The following is a 19072-nucleotide window of genomic DNA, read 5'->3' as shown; positions in this document are numbered from 1 at the left end:
AAGATCGCAACTGAAGCGTTAAAGCTGACGTCATTGTGTTTCACTTTTCTTTTGCCATGCATCTGCCTACGCATACACATACACATATACATATATACACAAACGAGCATCCTCTTATGTCTACCGTTACCTATATCATTGGCGCGCCCCGAGCTATCAATTTCGCGCAATATAGCTTTGATACGACGCTTTGTTTTACTTTAAACCGTTGCACATTTTCTGTATGTCGAAGGCTTTTGCACTGTTAATGGCGTGACAGTTCATAGCGATATCATAAAATCCGGATGTGATTAAATATTAGAAATATGCTTGTGTTTCGTCGAAATTAATTACCAAGTATCGAAGTATAGTGTGCTCGATATGCGCCGCCATTCGCGCTTTATTGAAACGTTCTTAAAGTCGATTTAATATTGGCGTTTCCCCCACAGTTTTCACGCTGCATATCGGATTTCAATCGTAACTGGCCGGCTGCCAAAGCGTTAACGCAGCTAAATAAGCGTACCCTGTATGAGTTCAATTATTTTTAAATAAGTGCATGTGTGTGAGAGTAATTCATTTATCAAGGAGTTTATTTTTAGAAAGAGACGAAGGAAGAGAAAAAAAAGATAGAAGGAGAGAGAGGGAGAGACTGTCAATGTGTAAGGCAACCGCGCTCGACCCCTCTTCGGTTACCAGAAGCGGATGTAATAGTCGATTCACTACTCTCGGGCATTATAGGTCGACCGTAGGGTTCCCTCCTGTTTGCACGACATCAGCGTTAGTTCATTCCTGTGGCTGACAATTTTATATCTCGGCGACTAGAATATTCCTCTGTCGCCGCATACTCTCATTTCTCTTTCTCTCTCTCTCTCTCTCTCTCTCTCTCTCTCTTAATTAATCGCGCGCGATGTAAGCTCGCCCAAAATAGAAAGGCGTGTCTGTGTCGAGCGGAAAAAATAACACGTTCGTTCGCGGAACGGAAAAAAAGTCTTCTATGAACTGTGACTTGCGGATACACGGCTGACCCGTTTTATCATCACTGCATCGAACCCCCCCCCCTCCCCCCTTCCCCCAATCAATTGTTAGATATGCATCATCGCTATGGATGTTACCGTATCTCCTTGCGGCGCCGGAGATTAATCCTCTAAGGGTAGTTACTCGTACAGGCTCCCGATACACAAATTATCCGGCATTTATTAGCACAGGTCATTGCTTTAAATCGCTGCCGACATGACGGCGGATATACGTTCCTATAGGCAAAGTTCTTCCGTGACCTATTCATTAAACTGTTTATTATAAAAACTGAAAACTTGTCAAACTTTCTTCGATGGATCGCGTAATAGCCGACTCGCTTTTTACTTATTCGCGTTACGTAAATCGTAAATCCGTAATGTGTTTGCAGGATGCGACGTTTATAAATAATTGACGAAAAAGTCGATAGAGAGAATGCACGGAGCGGGTAATACCACGCGACAAAGGTATATACCACGCGAGTTAAATTTTCTTCGCGGAGGAACTTCAATTTCAAAGTTCATACGCGTGTGATGTTTATCAAAGATAATTACCGAGCGTGCGAGTGATTTTACATCGCTTGACCTTTATGCATATTTAAATCTTATTAAACGTAATCGATCCAAGTAATTACATAGCCCGATAATTCAATAAATACCGTTAAATAGGTAGAATGTAATCGTCGATACGCGTACACACAGTCGCGGGAACGAGCTAATCGATAAATATTTTTTTGGTCACAGCAATTTACTCTTAAATTGTACGATTTTAAGATTGCTTAAACGCAAATATATTTTTCGTAATTTTTCCAAGACTTACAATTTGTATAATCCCTTTTTTATTCTCTCTGTTGCAGTGAAGAAGGCGCGGTTCGTCTGCGAGGATGGTTCGTATTATGTGGCAAAAAAAATAAGGAATGTTACGTCTTACGAAGATGGAAATTTCAGGGTTCATTTATTTAGTTGAATTGTTCCCCGGTTGCCCTCAAACTTATATACGAGCGAAATATTATCGCGTGCGTAATCGCGTGTGTACTCAGAATCGGGATTGAGACAAGCCGCGAAATCAAAGCTCTTACTCACGCTTTGCTTCTAAAATCCGCAAACAATTTATTGCATCCCGTGCGATTGGAACAGTTCCAAGTTTCAGATTATGTGATTTCTCAAGCAGAATGTTATGATGTTTCAGTTATACCGAAATAATTTTTCTATACGAAGACATAAAGGAACTTTTTCGAAATCTAAAATAATACTTTGTACGTGTTTCTATCTTTTATTTACTAGAAATTTTATAAATTATTTCACACACGGTTAAAAAAAAAAAAAAAAAAAAAATTTTTTAAATCTGAAAAATTTTTAAAAGGAGCTTATAAATTTTGTCATAAATCCATTAAATTTATCTCATACGCGCAGCCGATTAATACCTTAATATTGTTCAATATTTTCTACGATGACGAGCGCATAACCTTGGCAGTCCTCGTACTTTTGCGTTTATATTGTGCTTTTTTAATATCCAACTACGCGCGTCACGTGCATGCCATTGTACAGAATGGACATATAAAGACCATTATTCCACGCAATGTTGCAAGATTGAAGTAACGATAACGTCTACACTCGCATCGCGAACGTTAAAAGCATCTAGTTTTATGAATTTATTTATTCAATCCACCGATCCTGCATTCATTCATATTATGAACAACTCTCTCTTTATGACGAACAAACTTCATCAAAGTTAATAGTACGTTTTCACATTTACGGTAATCCTTTGCGTTTCTCGTTTATAAGAATACGGGTATGTATAATATATCGTCGGGACTTTTATTCTTATCCTGTATACGACGAATTCGATTTGTTCCATATCTAGTAGCCTCTCAGCTGAAGAGAGGCTGCGCGTTACTTTCACGTTTCGCTAAGCTCTATTTATGTCGCATCTGATTTTTTATTAATAGCCCGAATTCTCCGTTGGGTTCGGCGTGTGGATGCGCTACCAAAGTCAGGCATGGAACGCGACCCTTGAACATATTTCGCCGGTCGCTCGGAGACAATTTCGTGGCTCGTAAAGTAAAATGTCGAGGGTGACGCACAACCGTGCCCGAAACATTGTGTCGCGAGTCGTAAAACCTCGCTTCTACTTTTTGCGCGACTTATCGAAGGCGTGCAGTTGAGAGCATGTATAGTAGATGCAATGGGCGGAACTTGTTCCAACTTAATAGTATACAGTTCCTCCCCGTCCCCTTATTCTCCGACGTATAAACCGTGAAGATGCTATCACAAACATTGCTCTTAAATCACAGACGAAACGATCTCATTCGCTAACATTACAGGTTTATAAAAGATTAAAATTACGATAAATGTGTTTCACGTAATTTTATTCTAAATAATAAATATGATTTATCTTAATTGAGACGCTTTAAACGATTGTAATAGATAAAATAATAATAAATACAGGGTGTCCCCAATTTAAATGGCAAAACTTCAGGAGCGTGTAGGGGACCGATAAGCTAAGATAGAAAATCCTTTAGAGGTTTGATCATTTTTGCTCCATTTTGGAGAAAATCACAAAAAAAGTAACAAAACAAGTTTTCGTTTTTTTACTTATTTATTTACATTTTATTTATGTTATCATTTATTTAATGCAGATATTGTTCAAAATGTTGCCCTCTTGCAGCAATGCAAGCATTACATCATTAGCACTGACATCATTAATTGCAGCTAGACATTGTTCCAGTGATATTTGGTGCACCGCATCTATGATTCGGTCTCTTAATTGCTCTCTTGAATTGATTGGCACCGTAAAGGATAACATCAAGTGTTTACATATGTAAGGAACCTTGAAGCGGAAAGTTTATTCGGTGCCAATCAACTCAAGAGAGCAACTGACGATGAGAGATTGAATTTTTGCGATTTTCTCTAAAATGGAGCAAAAACGAGTAAACCTCTAAAGGACTTCTTGTCTTAGTTTTTCGGTCCTCTACACGCTCTTGAAGTTTTGCCATTTAAATTGGGGACACCCTATGTATAACAATACATATTTCGCTTGTATATTATAAGTAGTAAAAAATATCTGTTTATTCTAACTAGTTGGCTAAAACATATATTATTGAATGTTCTAAATTTCAGCGGAGCAGTTCAACTCCTACGTAACGTTGAAGTTACAAAATGTAAAGTCAACGACAGTCACTGTGAAAGGGGCCAATCCATGCTGGGAACAAGATTTCCTCTTGTAAGTTCGATAATTGGTCTCACAGAAATGTTTGTTAAATACAAGAATGTAGAGTATGAGAGAGGATTCGTGAAAATTTTTATCAAGTTGAACGTGTTTCAGTTTAAAAATTCTCATATGGTTACTATGGGGCACTCTTGTTACTATGCACCCTTCGAAAACATTGCAAACTATCGCGTGCGCACCGGTAGTAAAATATCTAGGACAGCTAGTAATTTGTGCGCATCTAACAAAATCTGAAACTAATCACGGTTTTATTTAACGGGACTCCAATTCGACGCGGACAAAATCAATCCTGGTCTGTCGCGATCGGTCGCGAATTTTCCGAACGAAGCCAAGGGTCGCATAACAATTTTCGATGAAATTACGAAGGAAGAAACGTGTTTCTTTTTCATAATATGGCATTATTAAGCTTCAGTTTGACAAACTCTCCCTTTGTATGAAATGTTATCGATTTTTTTTTTTTAATGAATTGTTAAATTAATTACCAGAGGAAGAAAAAGATTTTTTAAATGATGTAAAATTGGCTCGCGGATTAAAAGAGATTGTTTGATGCTCGCTGTTCAATGCCGACCATTCCAATATTATGTGAAGATATATTATCTCTGATCTTGGCTCGTTCGTTTGACGCTAGCAAGTTCTTGGCTGTTAAATTTTGAACGTTTAATCTACACTATATAAAAGTTGGAAAAAGCATAATTATTTATTTCACAGCGTAACAATTTTCTTTGTGATCTCGCTGAAATTAATGGAACTTTGTTTGTTACGCAGTGAAACGAATGACATGAATGCTGGACTCGTGGTGGAAGTATGGTGCAAGGGATTCTTGTGGGACCGTTTTCTCGGCTACTACTATATCCCACTGTCAGAAGTGTCCTATATGAACGAGGTAACGAGAAATCAGTGCAACTTAAATCATACAGAGGTACAGCATTTTGAACGACACACATCGTTTGATATGCGTGACACCAACAGCAACACACAACCAGACATCATCACTGACACGGTACACCAACTCTCTCATACATTCGTTTTATACACTAAAATAGTACACCAATGCGATTGAAATTAACATATTTGCGCGAATAATTGCCATGTTACTCTGCGTTGTAAGCAACAGCAACAAGTATTCCTTATGATCCGCAATAATTCGATACAGCCGAGACACATCTCGTCTCGCCTGCATTTATTTCCTGCCGTAGAGATAAGCCATTAAAAAAAAAATCGAACAACGTACGTCGAATAACGAACGATTCTTAAGCATTCTCTGCATGTAACGATCTTTCGCAGAATCCGCTCACTCTTTCTCCGGGCACGTCCTCGTCAACCTCCTTTTAGAAGCTAGCGTGGCTTCACACGTGAAATGAAATTCGACGAGTGTTTGCTCATCGAAGGGGGACCAAAATCAATTACTATCTAGCGCGTTACGATCATCCGTCGATTTTCGGTGGAATAACCGTCGATCTTCCGTCACGCATCATTCTTCGGTTAATGTCGGTCATCATAGCCCTCTATTACGCTGGTAAATCTCGGATGATTTTTTATCCTTCTTTTTTCCTCGCAACGCGCTATAAATCTAAAAGCGAACAGAGGGAAGAGGACCACAGAACGGAGAGAACGTCATGCAATCAATCGACGTCACGTCCGATGCGTGACCGATCTCGCGAGGGCAATTCAACCGGTATATTATGTTGCGCGCGTACAAATTGAATTTGCGAAAGTGACACGACGGTGATCATTTTCCACCGATACTGACATCCTTTAATTCGCCGTGTATTTTCACGGACGCAATCACGCGCGAATGTGGAGTACCGTGCGTCGAATATGGTGATTAACAATAGCGCGTAATTTACGTTGCTGATGTGAGCAAGCAGCGCGGTTACTACAACAGAGATGGCGATTTACTTTATTCTCTCCCTTTCTCTCTCTCTCTCTCTCTCATTTACGATGCGCTCATAATTAGCGTGCATAATTAGATATTAATAGCAGCCACGGAGGACCTAATTTCTCCCAGGATCTCGAAACGCAGGGCGTCAGAATTTGGGAATGTCAGTTCGCGTAACACAAATTACATTTCACTTGGCGACTCATACGGCAAATTGATGCGCTTGGATAGATCCTTTCCACTAGAGCGAAGATTTGCGAGATATTCGAACGAGATTAAGGTCTATTCCCTTTTCACCCTTGTACCTTACAATATACCTTTCGAGGTTCTCGAATCGGGATTTCTTTTCCTACGATTTCCCTTCCTTTATCCTCTTATCTTCATTTTCGAAACACGCTCGACCGCACGGCTGTATGGTGATAAAAATGAATTTTCGTGAATTTCTTTTAATGATTTAAATGCTTTATCTCAAGGCCGAGATAAAGAAATGCGAGGTATTCACTTATTCGATGAAATCACCCTTTCCCTGGCGAGAATAATAACTCTTTGGAGGGCTCACAGTCATTCTTTTAAACGCGTCTAGACAAGAGTTACTCATGCGCGACCCGGAAACGAAGAAGCAATTCTCCGTTTCTTTTGTTCCTTCTTCTTGATTGTTATTCAGATTCCCGGACGACCGCCCGAGTATCTTAAAGTCAATTTCTTGTTGTTCTTCTTGTGACAGCACGATCTCATTATCGATCTCATTATCATAAATTGGATAAAAACTTTCTTGTACGGAAAAATTTTTAGTTAAAATATGCCATTTTCTACACATTGTTTTATCAAAATCTCGGACATAATAATAAATGTTTTCAATTTATGGATAGAGATAATTTGTGTGTGTGGAAGGATATATATTGTATATGTCAAAAAATGTGTGTGAATAGAAATATAAAATGGCATCGAGAAACAATGAAAGAAAATGACTAAAGTCAAGTAGACTTGTTTGCTTTTTCCGCACGAAATGCACCTACAGCATCTTTCGGAGAATCGAACAAATTAAATTAGAGATTAAAATTATTTTGAATAGGGTACAATTTGGTCACGTGTGAGAACTTTGCTTTTAGGTACGCTCTGGACTACTGGTATAACTTTTCAAATGTCCCTTTTGCAGAGCTTTTATAAAACTCTTTGTCAGAACTGATCTGGAAAATTATGGTGGCGCAATTTAGAAGAGCCTTCCTTTTTGACGATCGAAAATTTAATAGAAAAAAATGCGGAGGGAGGGAAAAAATTTTATCTTTAAAAGATAAATCTCTAAAAAAGATCAATATTTTTAGTTAAAATCTTTTACTTAAAGATTTAAACTCGCATTTGTACGTTTTCTTTCTCTTTCTCATTCGAAAATCACAGATCGAAATCACAGCGTCGCGGTATCGTTCCCTATCATCCCCCGTCGTTTTCGATCACGGCATTGCCATCAGTATAACGGCAATACCCGGAACCTCTTTTGCTCGTGACGTCACTTGGCACGCGGCCAAATCGCGACGCTCAATGAAACGTTTGGGGAAGCCGGATCATCGAGTGGGCGCACGTAGTCGGCCGTAGGTTTACGACGACATTATGCTGCGTGCGCATATGCAAGCGAGCTTTAGAAAAGGCAACGACCTTGACGAAAAATTCATTCGGCTTTCGCGTTTTTTCCTCGCTCGAAAGAAACCTGATACGAGACGACGTTTACCCGGCATGATCCTCGGAAAAGAGACTCTCGCCACGCTAACGATCCCTCATTCACATCCACGGTATTTGCACGGCAATTTTATACATCTTATACCCCGTATCCATTACGTTCTTGCTTCTTCGTGAGCCTGTGAAATATTACATTACTCTTTGGTGCGAGATCAGAAGCTGATGACCGTGTGATCTATGATTCGCGAATGCGCGAATACAAAAGCGACGTCCTTGCCTTTTATTTAGCGACGAAAGAGGGAGAGAGACGATGCGTCAAGACGTTCTCACAAAGTTCTTTCACTCGGTTTTCCGTTTTAAACGGCGCGATTGTGGCAACAATGAGAGAGAATCTACAAATCACACTATAAATCGTCCTTCCACATTTCTGGACGGGCGATTGACGAACTTTGCGCTCCAAAAACGCTGACATTCAGCGAAGATAAAGCGTCGATGTGGAAAAGAGAAAAAGAGACGATGTAGTACATGTGCACACGTGTGTAAAAAGGACTGAGAAAGCAAGCGCGACGAAAAGACAACACACATGCGAAAAGCTATACAACCTCGGAGCAGAACGGATGAAAGATGACTAACAATAGAGATGATGAAGATGATACAAACCATGATGCTCGACGATGATGAGAAACATAGGGAGATACGCGGCGAAATGAGATAAACGAGCCTTCAAGTACCAATGCGCCAGGTCAGATTGCTTTTTCGTGTAGCGAGAAGAACAATTTCGGTCATACTTGTTGCTTAAATTATTCATAAAACAACACGCGAGGTTTATATACGATTTGATAAACATTTAGAAATGACAGCTGTCCGGTCGTATGGAATAATTGCAGCCTGGCCGCTATTAATCGAAACACAAATCATAATCCGTTAGGATCCAATGATGTCTTATTCTCCCATGTTGACAGCGTCGAGTGCGCGTGTTACTGACACACAGGCTTGACAGCGTTTCTGTCAACGTGCGCTTTCGGTCCTTTCGTGTCTCATCGTCGTCGTCGTCGTCGTCGTTGGAGCGATTCGGTATTACGGTAGTAGTGAAATTTCCCGACGACTCGCATATGGAAGATTTCACGTCGACATGTTATCCGGTAGCTGATTTAGCACTTGCGAGCCCTCGTCTCGTCTCCGCGCCGCGGCTTTAATCCGCGAGACGTTGATTAATAGCGCGTCGCGCGAGCATCTCGCGCGACTTTTTTGATTTTATTCGGCTCTGTCTGAAGAGAGATGGATTCCCTCATTCAAACCGGGCTTTTCGTCACGGGCGATTTATTTTTCGTGATTTGCATTTTCATTAACGACTCGAATCTCTCTCTCTCTCTCTCTCTCTCTCTCTCTCTTATACATACACTCGCAACGGCCACAACAACAACCTAGATTCTTTTCTACCTCGGCCTTAACGGTCGCCGGAAAAATCAATCGACGGCCCGTTTAAGTGGCTCCCTGACATTTTCCGCTATAACCCGGGGAAACAAGAACGAGACCACCGTCAATTTACATAGTAGCGGCGAGAAAGAGGCGGCAGAAAAATGACCTGCGCGTTTATCCGTCATGTGTAACGTGTGAGAAAAGTAACAGCGGTGGCTACGATGGCTCGAAAACCAGCTGATGGAAAACGGATCCCGGGATCATCTTGGTGATCCATGGAGAATTTCAGACTGATGGACGATCGTACTTTTAGGAACGGGTTGGCGGGTAGGGAGAAGGGAAAAAACGTCGTGGAGACGAGAAGGGGTTGTCGATCGATCGCACAAGCCGTCTTAGGCTTTTCCTTCCCTTCGACTCTCCTTCTTCTTTGCCGGAATCGTCTCCTCGATCCTATCATGTCGCGATCTCAGACACGTGATCGAGCATCCCCGGCGCGCGTGTCAAGAACAGAATCAAGGGATACCTCACACGAGTTAGGACATTTCGGTGGAATCGTTGTCCGAATGAATGGGGACGAGTTACCTGTTTGCTTTCGACTGAAGAGAGAATGGTAGGACCCTCACCTCGTGAGGTCTGTGGGTGCTGTCGACCGTTTTGTTGACTCGAGGAATTGACGGCAATCATCGGCGATTTCATTCTAAATGTGTCGAAGTCGGAAAATCAAGCCATTAAGTCGAGCCGAACTTTCATCGAAATACATGAATCTCTTATTTTTTTCGTGCGCGAAAAAAGACCGAAGCATACATCGTCATCGTCGTTGGAAGCGTGGGAAGCGTTATGTGTGGGCCGATATTATCGAATAAACGGTCGATGATATAATTGTCGAATTGCCCCTGGTCATGTAAATATTGTAATGTTATAAAGGGACAAAAATTAATTTATCCTGTTGCGCAGAATCACTTGGTATCAACGACGCGATCGAGTAAATTTATTGCCGTAAACGAACAGTTTGGAAATTTTTATTACTCACGAGACGATACTCGATTATTACCTTTATACATTTTTCGCTTTTCGAAAGCTTCTTAAAGTCTTTTAAACTCGCTTAGCGAAATGGACAATTAATATTATACAATAGTGAGCTTTTTTAATTCGTTTAAGCATTAACACAATCACATCTCTCAACAATTTAATTTCGTATCAATGCGGGCGAAATAATACTTATTTGTGGATATAGCCACCATGATAAACATTAAGACAGATTTATCGGCGGTGCATAATAAATGCATCCTTAAGCAAATGTATGTGTCTATCATATTTGATCGTAAAACACAATCTCGACAGCTCTTTTCTGTTTCTAAAATTTATCTATTAATATTCATAGCTATTTTCTTCAACAAAATCGTTTTGTGAATTATAAACGAAATTTGTTTGCGACGAGCGTAATCGCGTAGTTTTCAGATTATAAATAACGAGAAAGTCGAAAAATTCTTTTTCACGGCAAAAGGACTTATTATACTCGCGCACATTTCTCCAATGTCGCCATTAATCCCCTTCAGCATCCGTCATCTCCGGCCAAATCCCGCGCTGCCTCTCAGAGGTGTGACACTGTATGCGCAGGACTCGTGAATATTTCTACCGATAAAAAGTCATTGTGCCGTCAGACGCTTAATTACACGAGCGTCATGTCCCATTCACAAGTGCTCGTCAGCTCCGCCTTCATATCCCGCAATCATTACACGTGATCATCGTCCTTCGCGACATTGTCGTCGCGCCGGTGATTCTCCTTTTATTGTCGCAAGATTAAAAAACAAGATTTTTTCGTGCGGACGAGCAGAAGTAGGAGCATCACGGTAAAAGAGATAAGCGCAAAAAAAAAAAAAAAGACACGGAGAAACCGCTATTAGCGATCGTGTCGCGCACACATTGGTACATCGGTGTCGCGTGTATTCGCGCAGAAACGTGGCCTAACGATACGTCTCTCTAACTATTTATCACGTGGAGAAAATAAATGGTGCCGTGCGGCAATTTCCCGGCAAAATAATAACTCTAACGGCGACGAAATATGATGGGTTGGGATATGAAGCGAAGAGCGGCAACCGCACACGCGGTTTTACAATCATCTCTCGTTACTTTGAAATATTTTCCTACATGTGAGAAAAAAGTAAAAATATATTTTGTTCATTCTATTGGGACGAGAGCAAAAAGGGCGCCTTCTTCACCGCCGGCTTTTGTCGGTAGGGACGACAGCCGTCGTGAATGTCGGTGAAAATTGCGTGAAAACTCGTTTTCTCCGAACTAACATCATTGGAAAATCATATCGGTGCTCTATGAAAGTGCATATTGGATTCCTCGTAAGTGATCGAGATCAATCGATGGCGCGTGTATTTCTTCGCTATAGAGAGGCAAACGTATGTCTCTCTCACTCCCTTTCTTATCCCTTCTCACACGTTAATTGGGCCAGGTTGCGAGGAAACAAATTGAAATCGGAAAGGTAGGGGCGAACTGGTGCGTCACACCAGTTCCCGTGCTAACCTAATTCGGTTCTCCCCCCAGTAACACCGTAATAGGACGGTATTAACTGGAACGAACGACCGCACAGTACTCCTTCTTATTTTAGCAGCGTTACTACGAAGCCGGTTGCAATGCTCTTTTACATCAACGAAGGAAATTATAACTTTGCCCATGATAATAAAAAATTCATCTCTTTCTGCCATATTGTCTTTTCTTTTCTTTCATTAAAATTCTGAACTCGCATGAAGAAATATACGCGAAAATTTTGCAATATACTCGTGACATTTACATGAAACGGGAACGATTTCTCGAAATGGAGAGAGATTCGTGTCAGGTAAATATAAATTTATACCTTGATATCATATTTTCTCATATTACGTATGACGAATAGAGGCGAAATTTAGATGTTGTTGTACACCGAACAATGTGGATGGCCCGCTTTGATCTTTAAATGGTTTATCGATTTCCAGTAGCAAAATGCAAAAACTTAGCTCTAATAATAACCGATTATATCTTAGCGTCGCGTTTGTTGAGATCACGTGTCGGAATAATATTATGCAATTTTCACTCTTTACCCTCATTTACGTATCGATTGTAAAAACATCGTATTGCCATTATTTTCCATGTCACAGGAGAAGATAGAATGATGACACAATAACAACTTATTACGCAATGATAACTCGTTAATTATTTCTATTGCTGTCTCGACGACATTGCTCCTCCGACATTCAATACAAAATTGATGCTGTATCGGATAATATGAGTGTGATTCTCTTTTGAGAGAAAATAAATTTATCAAGGCACAATATACGGCAATGTTGGGCTGATATAATTTGGCAATCGTTGTTTTAATGTCTTCCTCACGCATCGTCGAAACATTTGGCCACAATTTCTTTTCCGTTACGATTGTAATTTTCAAGCGAATTTTTCGAAACAAACAGATCCATTCGAGACAGAGCGCCGCCACGGGATTTGTATCTTGTTTTCGAGGAATACTTTTTCGCCGACAGTCATACCACAATCTCGGTGTTTGCTTCGCCTTTGTCGATGTCGAAGCGCGGCATGTGGACGTGTTCGCAAAGTTAAAGTTTCTCGCGTTTAAATTATCTTCCAAAGATAAGCTAGTCGCTCGTTTTCTTTTTCTCCGAGTTTAAATTATATATATTTTTCTCCGTCGACTTGTTGAAATTTATAAATACTTTGCAAGCTAATTGTTTTTCTAACTATACCAATCGTAAAAATCATATTTAAATTATCATTATCTCCCATGTTTGCGAGAATAATTTGTATTTTTAAGAGGAGAAATTATGTGCAAAATCTCAAATTGATACGCTCCGCTCGGACGTGATTTGCTTGAGCTCGAAGATTATAAAGCTTTTAAAGCCGCTAAACCATCGAAGCCCGAAATTATATCTTACGTTCATGTTTTTATTTTACGTGCTACGCGATATAACGCGATATATATTGAACTTCGCGATTTTCCAGTTTCGCTCGTCGTCTATTGGTCTTCGCGTTTTGTCAAAATTTTTCTAGATTCACCGCGTACACGTGTTCAATGCAATTTACATACGATTTTTCGCTTTGAAAATCGGAAAATAGAAAAATTGAAGGATTGAATATTCTTCGCCTAACGCTTTTCCTTCTTCTAACGACGACGCGCCAAATGATGGGGGTGCATATGCAACCGCATGTGTACGTCCATAAAGTACATCATATCCGTAATATCGTATCCGTACAGATTAATTCCGCGCGAAGAATATGGCTTCGAACGAAGTTATTCTGGTTACATAAATTACACGACAGCTCATATCTAATAATTGCACCTGTTCTCTGGGGTTGCGCGTGGATGGGACCTGAATACGAGAGGGAGATTGTCTCGAGTGAATTATTTCCCGCGCCGCCGGCGTAACGTACTGTTGAAGGTAGAGTGAATAATGTGACCGGTATTAATTAATTCATTATTTTACGCACGAACGTTGAGGATATACCGTAGCAGTTTCTGCGAGTAGATACGTGAATGTCGTCATAACGATTTTAATAGTCAACGACCGTAACGAAGAGTTACAACCGCGGTAACCACCGAGTAAATCTAGAGAATACATGTACATATATCTTCCTAAAAAAAAATATAACTTTGTTTATAAAAAAAAAAAAAAAACGACGTTTCCGATTTCAGGAGACTACAGGACAGTGGGTGAATTTGGGTCTGGAGCTGGAGCAGAGGGGCAATGATATCATCGGTACGAAGAAACCGACAGACCATTCGCTTCTAATCGACTGCCGACTAGAGCTGCCGTACGGTAAGTGACGACACGATTCCATTAGATTACAGTAGATGATGAAATCGCATGTCTGACGTATGTAATCGTATATATACATATGTATGTGTACATACGAGATATGGGAATACGTTTGGCGTATACAGTTTATCGATGTCACTGTGTTAAGCGAATAGAAGATCCGGGCTGCAACGGTTTCTGGTTTCCTGGCGAAAATAATCGTGCGTATTTTGAGATCGTAATTGATCGATTATCATATCACCATCGAATCGCGCGATTTTGCATCTCCGATCTGCTATTCGCTTATATGCTCCTAATCGTCCCTTGAACGCCAGCATGACTGCGTTTCGATCGCCATGATAAAATAAAATTCTGTCGCAAAGCGACAGTTCGCTCTTTATCGCGTGGTATTTATTAAACGCGATGCGATTGCCAAAAGTATGTTTGTCGAGTAGAAAAAAGAAAGCTCGATTTCGAGTTGGTATCAACAAAACATCGATTCTCTAATTTCAAAATCGAGGAATTCCAAATAACGTAATATAAAACAGACGTGAATGTCTCGCGAAAGTAGACGGAGGTTGATTCGAAAAGAATGTGGGTTAACGCTAAGAGATAAGGGTCGTTATCGAAGAAACCGAATGCACGAAGCGAAACTTCTAGTACTAATTGCCCGTCATTCGCTTGTAATCGATAATGAAACCTTTATTAATCTGGCATATTTATTACGAGAAATCAAATTCGATGTATGACATACTCAATTTATTAATTTATTGCTAATTTATTATTCTGATCGCAAATAAAAAATTAATAAAAATTTACATAATTTACGGGAAAAAAAATATTTTTTTTAAATGTAAACTTTATTTTATTTCATAATATATATTTTATTTCATGTATATTAAATATACTACAAAATAAAATTTTTTATAAATATTCTAAATAATTATATATATATATATATTAATTGTATTATATTTAAGTATCTGAAATTATATTATATTTTAAATATTTGAAATTAAAATGTAGAACATATACGTGCACATATCACACAATCATCTATATGCCTTATATTATACAATAACATAACATAGATTTATTGCGAAAAAATAAATAGTTAATCTTATAAATAATAAATACATTATATAATTCATAAATGGCTCAGAGTTGCTCTGCCATTATCGGATACCTCTGGGTCTTTTCCTTTCTTATTTATTCTTTACTGCTCTTTTACGGCATTTATATAATTCACGCACTCACAATTAATTATGATCGCGCGCGTACTAATCAGCAAAATAACTTATTGTTTAATTCTGATATTTAGGATAATAATTATTTCTTTAATGCCTGAATTCTCGCGCCTTAAGTTTCTCGTCGATTCCGATGTAACTTTTCTATTATTTTAAATTGAGAACGTAGTGTACGAATCTTGCACAGAATCATGTGATTAGAGCAATGAAAGAGAAGCCGTGATATATATTCTTACTTTAAATGAGTATATAAATCACACGAAATTAATATCTGCTTCGATAAATAGTAATCGCTTCGACATGCTTATGAATCGTTAATCACTAATTGTAATAGAGATTTTGTAAATTTTTTATCGCAAAATTAATTGCTCGCTTATCTTTTTACAACTCACTTTATGTCATACGTTTAATTTGATTTCTCGTGATGAGGGTGATAAGATGCGAGGTTAATGGGGATGATAATAAAATACGAGAATCACCAGATGATTTTCTTCGTATCACTCGACGAGATCGCAATATCGAGTTCGTGGAAGCGAGAAAAAGAATGACGCGAAGCCATCATCGGCAAGAGCTGTTCACGGCTTTTTCTCGTCGAACGAGAGCGACAAGAGGGACGAACTTTTAATTGAATACATCTGTGAATTTGTCGAATCCGTTGCTGGCTCGTCGCCCGCGCATTTCCGCCGTGCCTTACGCAGTTACGTGCTCTCTTGAATGATTTCGATGTCTGAAATTTTGCGTAATAAAAAGTAATAAGGAAACGGTGTATAGTACTCTCGAGAAAATACCGAGGGATTTTCGAGCAAATGAAAGGGACCACGAATTTACGCTCTTTACGCGAAGTTACGAGTGTTTCTTTCGGTCGTTTGCAGCGAGCGGAATTTAAAATCGTTGCGATCGTATATCTCAATGTGATATTTAACGGGCTTAAGATCTCTCATAGGACACACGCGTGAGAAAAGAAAAAGGGGCGAGAAATATTTGCAACGAATATATAAAGTTTTAATATCATAAGTACGCGTGTGGAGTTGTTTACGTTTGCGCTTGTTGACTTTTTGCGGTCTTTCAACGATTCGTTACTCGCTTCGGCGATTATTAAGTCAGGCGAGATCCCTCGGCAATCTCCGAATATCGACGTTGGTGATGCGCGATTCGCCGAGTTTTCGGCAAACTCGTAGGCAGCAACAAGTACAACTTTTCTCGTCTTTTCGCATACATACATATATATTGTAATATACGTGAGACATTCCATTATCGCTATTTACGAGGGTTCGCGAGGGTCTGCGAGGGTCCACGTAATCCGGCCCTTTAACCAGGATTGACGTGCTTTCACCTAGTGCCCGGTCGTCGACACGCCCGCGCGATCGATACGCTATCGATTTTTCGCGATGAAAAGCACTTGGAAAAGGGGCTAATCGTACCTAACAATTCGCTCGATCGTCCTCCTGAATCCGAAATGGATTTACGAACACACGATAAAGCAATCTTGATATTTTTAATATAGTCCGCGAATAAATTTCGGCCGATAGTACATATAGACGCGCGTCTTAATTTCTATGCAAATTCGCAGAGATTTATTTCTAGTTCTTAGAGAAAGGTTTCGTCGCGTAATATTATCGCGATCAGGGGGTCGCGTCGAGGGTGCGCGTATTTTTTTCTTTTTTTAATACCGAGCGAGAGGCTCGTCCCGGCGACGTACGAATGTTCTGCGTTCCATTAAAGGCGCAAATTATTTTTCACCACGCGATGCATTGCTTGACCGTGTTGCGAAATGAAGGAAAACGAGGCCGTTTATAATAAACCCTCGTAGCATACATACGGCAAACGTCGTCGTATAGTTTAGCCGCGTGGATCCGCTAAGCTCTCTTTCTTTCTCATGCTATTTCATTTTTTTGCCCGCGTTTTCCCGCCATCGCTTCCGGTTTTTCGATCCACCAGTCAACCGTGCTGTTTAATAGATTTTTACGCACACAATGTACATTTCCCGTCAGCCGGTAATACCATTTGTTATTGACTTTGTTTGAGAGAGCGGAGAAAGAGAAACGTTCTTCTACCTTATCGTGTAAAATGGAATAACGCGACGTGAGAGAAGAGAGAGTGTTTTGGAAAAAAATCAAGAGGACTTTCGCAAAGAGACGAGCAACGGAAGGAATTGGAGTTTCGAGAAATTCGAGAAATGTAGATTGCTACTTGTCGAAGTATATATTTATATTAGCCGATAAAATATAATTCCTGCGAACTCGTAAACTTACAATTTCGCGAACTTAAAATGTCGAAAGTTGATAATATAATTTCTTCGGAAATTGCAGATGGTTGCTGTAACGACGTTCGTTTGAAATTAATACTTATGTAACGGCGCGTGTGCAACTTTTGCGTTGGCAGTATAATTTCTCTTTACTTTTCTTCTATACATACTTCGTCCTGTGAAATTGGCCAAAGTAACAAGTATGGTCAGATAAACTTTTGTAATTTTAAAACATACTTACTCGAGCTTTCTTACCGACTAGGAGAAAATTGCCATATCTATTGTTATAATTCAATGAATTCAGAGAAAGATATGAAAGGAAAATATTGATCTTGCTGTCAAAATCTTTTGTGTCTTTTCTCGATGTGACTCTCTCTCTCTCTCTCTCTCTCTCTCTCTCTCTCTCTCTTTCTGTTCTTTCTTTTTGATTACCTTATAATATTTTTCTCGAGTACATACGGTGTCGTGAGCTTTTGGCACTTTCTTTCATCTCAGGATTCTTTGATCAATTTATAGCTGATGTTTTCTTTTTAGAACGGAGAAAAATTATATCCTTTATTTTCGTGTTAATTCTAAGTATACTTTGAAGTTTAATTCAAGAATTACTTATAATAATATTAAATGTTGTATATTTTGTTTTAATATAAAAAAGATGCTCGTTAAAAGTTTAATAATGAAGAAGCCATAGATAAAAGAAAGTTTTAGAAAAACGAGATATTTTACATAATAAATACATATTTACAAGATTATTTAACAGCATATTTAACATAATAAGATGAAAACTATTTGAGCTTTTAATCGAAGAAAAGACACATTCCAAAGATACACGTGCAATTGTATGTTGTATTATCTCATTTTTCAAGCGGCAGAGACCATAATGATTACGAGACGAAAAAGTTCGCGTATTACTTTTGGAAATCGCAATCGCGGGAGATGACACGCGCTGAAGAGCGCAAAACGATGGACGTGATCGCCACTCGTATCATGCACACATCCACAATCTTCCGTCTGATCAGTGTCTAACCAATCAGGAAAACGCGTACAACGAACTGGATGGAAAGCCCTGCTAACGAGCAAAACAGCAATGCAGTTGCGAGCAGCCCGGCCCATGTGTGGCTCAGGTACCCTCGTTAAAAGATCCTGATCGTGGGATCGTCGTTGATCGCGAGATCTCTATTTTTGCTTTACCGTCTCGACTCCACCGACCGATCTGCATCCGAGTGTCATACGAATTGTGATATTCTCGCGGATCGTGGATTTGCATCTTGCGTAAATTTCTCGCTATAAAATTTAAATTCAAATTTCTCTATTAAAATGATTTATTACGATTAAATTACTGTGATAAGCGTTCTTTCGAAGAGTTTTCTATAATCAAGATATATGATGTCTCTGTGGAGACGTAATTGAGTAGTCCTTATTTAAAGTCACAGAATGCCAATGCACGTTGCAAATATAAAAATTCGAATTTTTATATCACTATCGATTGTATTATCCTTTCTGTTATTTTTCTCAGAAACAAACGAGAGGATTGAATAATTATTTTGAATCTTTGGAGATTATATGTGTCAATATACACGTTCACGATCCGCGATAAGGAATATTT

General features: G+C 39.4%; 1 protein-coding gene across 10 annotated transcripts in view; it reads left to right on the top strand.

The window, feature by feature from the left end:
- The window catches only part of LOC138939392 (protein unc-13 homolog B-like), a 161152-nt gene that overhangs the window by 12463 nt on the left and 129617 nt on the right, over nt 1-19072 (top strand). For 4 of the 10 annotated variants that reach the window (XM_070307122.1, XM_070307123.1, XM_070307121.1 and 1 more), the window contains 5 exons: nt 1847-1876; nt 4110-4212; nt 4984-5218; nt 13875-13998; nt 18501-18590. In XM_070307122.1, coding sequence (XP_070163223.1) covers nt 1847-1876; nt 4110-4212; nt 4984-5218; nt 13875-13998; nt 18501-18590 — 582 coding nt within the window. Of the gene's footprint in view, nt 1-1846; nt 1877-2375; nt 3314-4109; nt 4213-4983; nt 5219-13874; nt 13999-18500; nt 18591-19072 lie in introns of those variants that run through there. The other 6 variants (XM_070307130.1, XM_070307126.1, XM_070307125.1 and 3 more) reach the window with 5 other exon arrangements.

The sequence above is a fragment of the Polyergus mexicanus genome, unplaced genomic scaffold (genome assembly GCF_030449975.1).
Source record: "Polyergus mexicanus isolate NDT 795.1 unplaced genomic scaffold, iyPolMexi1.0 SCAF_14, whole genome shotgun sequence".
Taxonomy (NCBI): Eukaryota; Metazoa; Arthropoda; class Insecta; order Hymenoptera; family Formicidae; genus Polyergus; species Polyergus mexicanus.
Note: the sequence above shows the minus strand (reverse complement) of the source record. Positions and strands in the feature narration are given on the sequence as shown.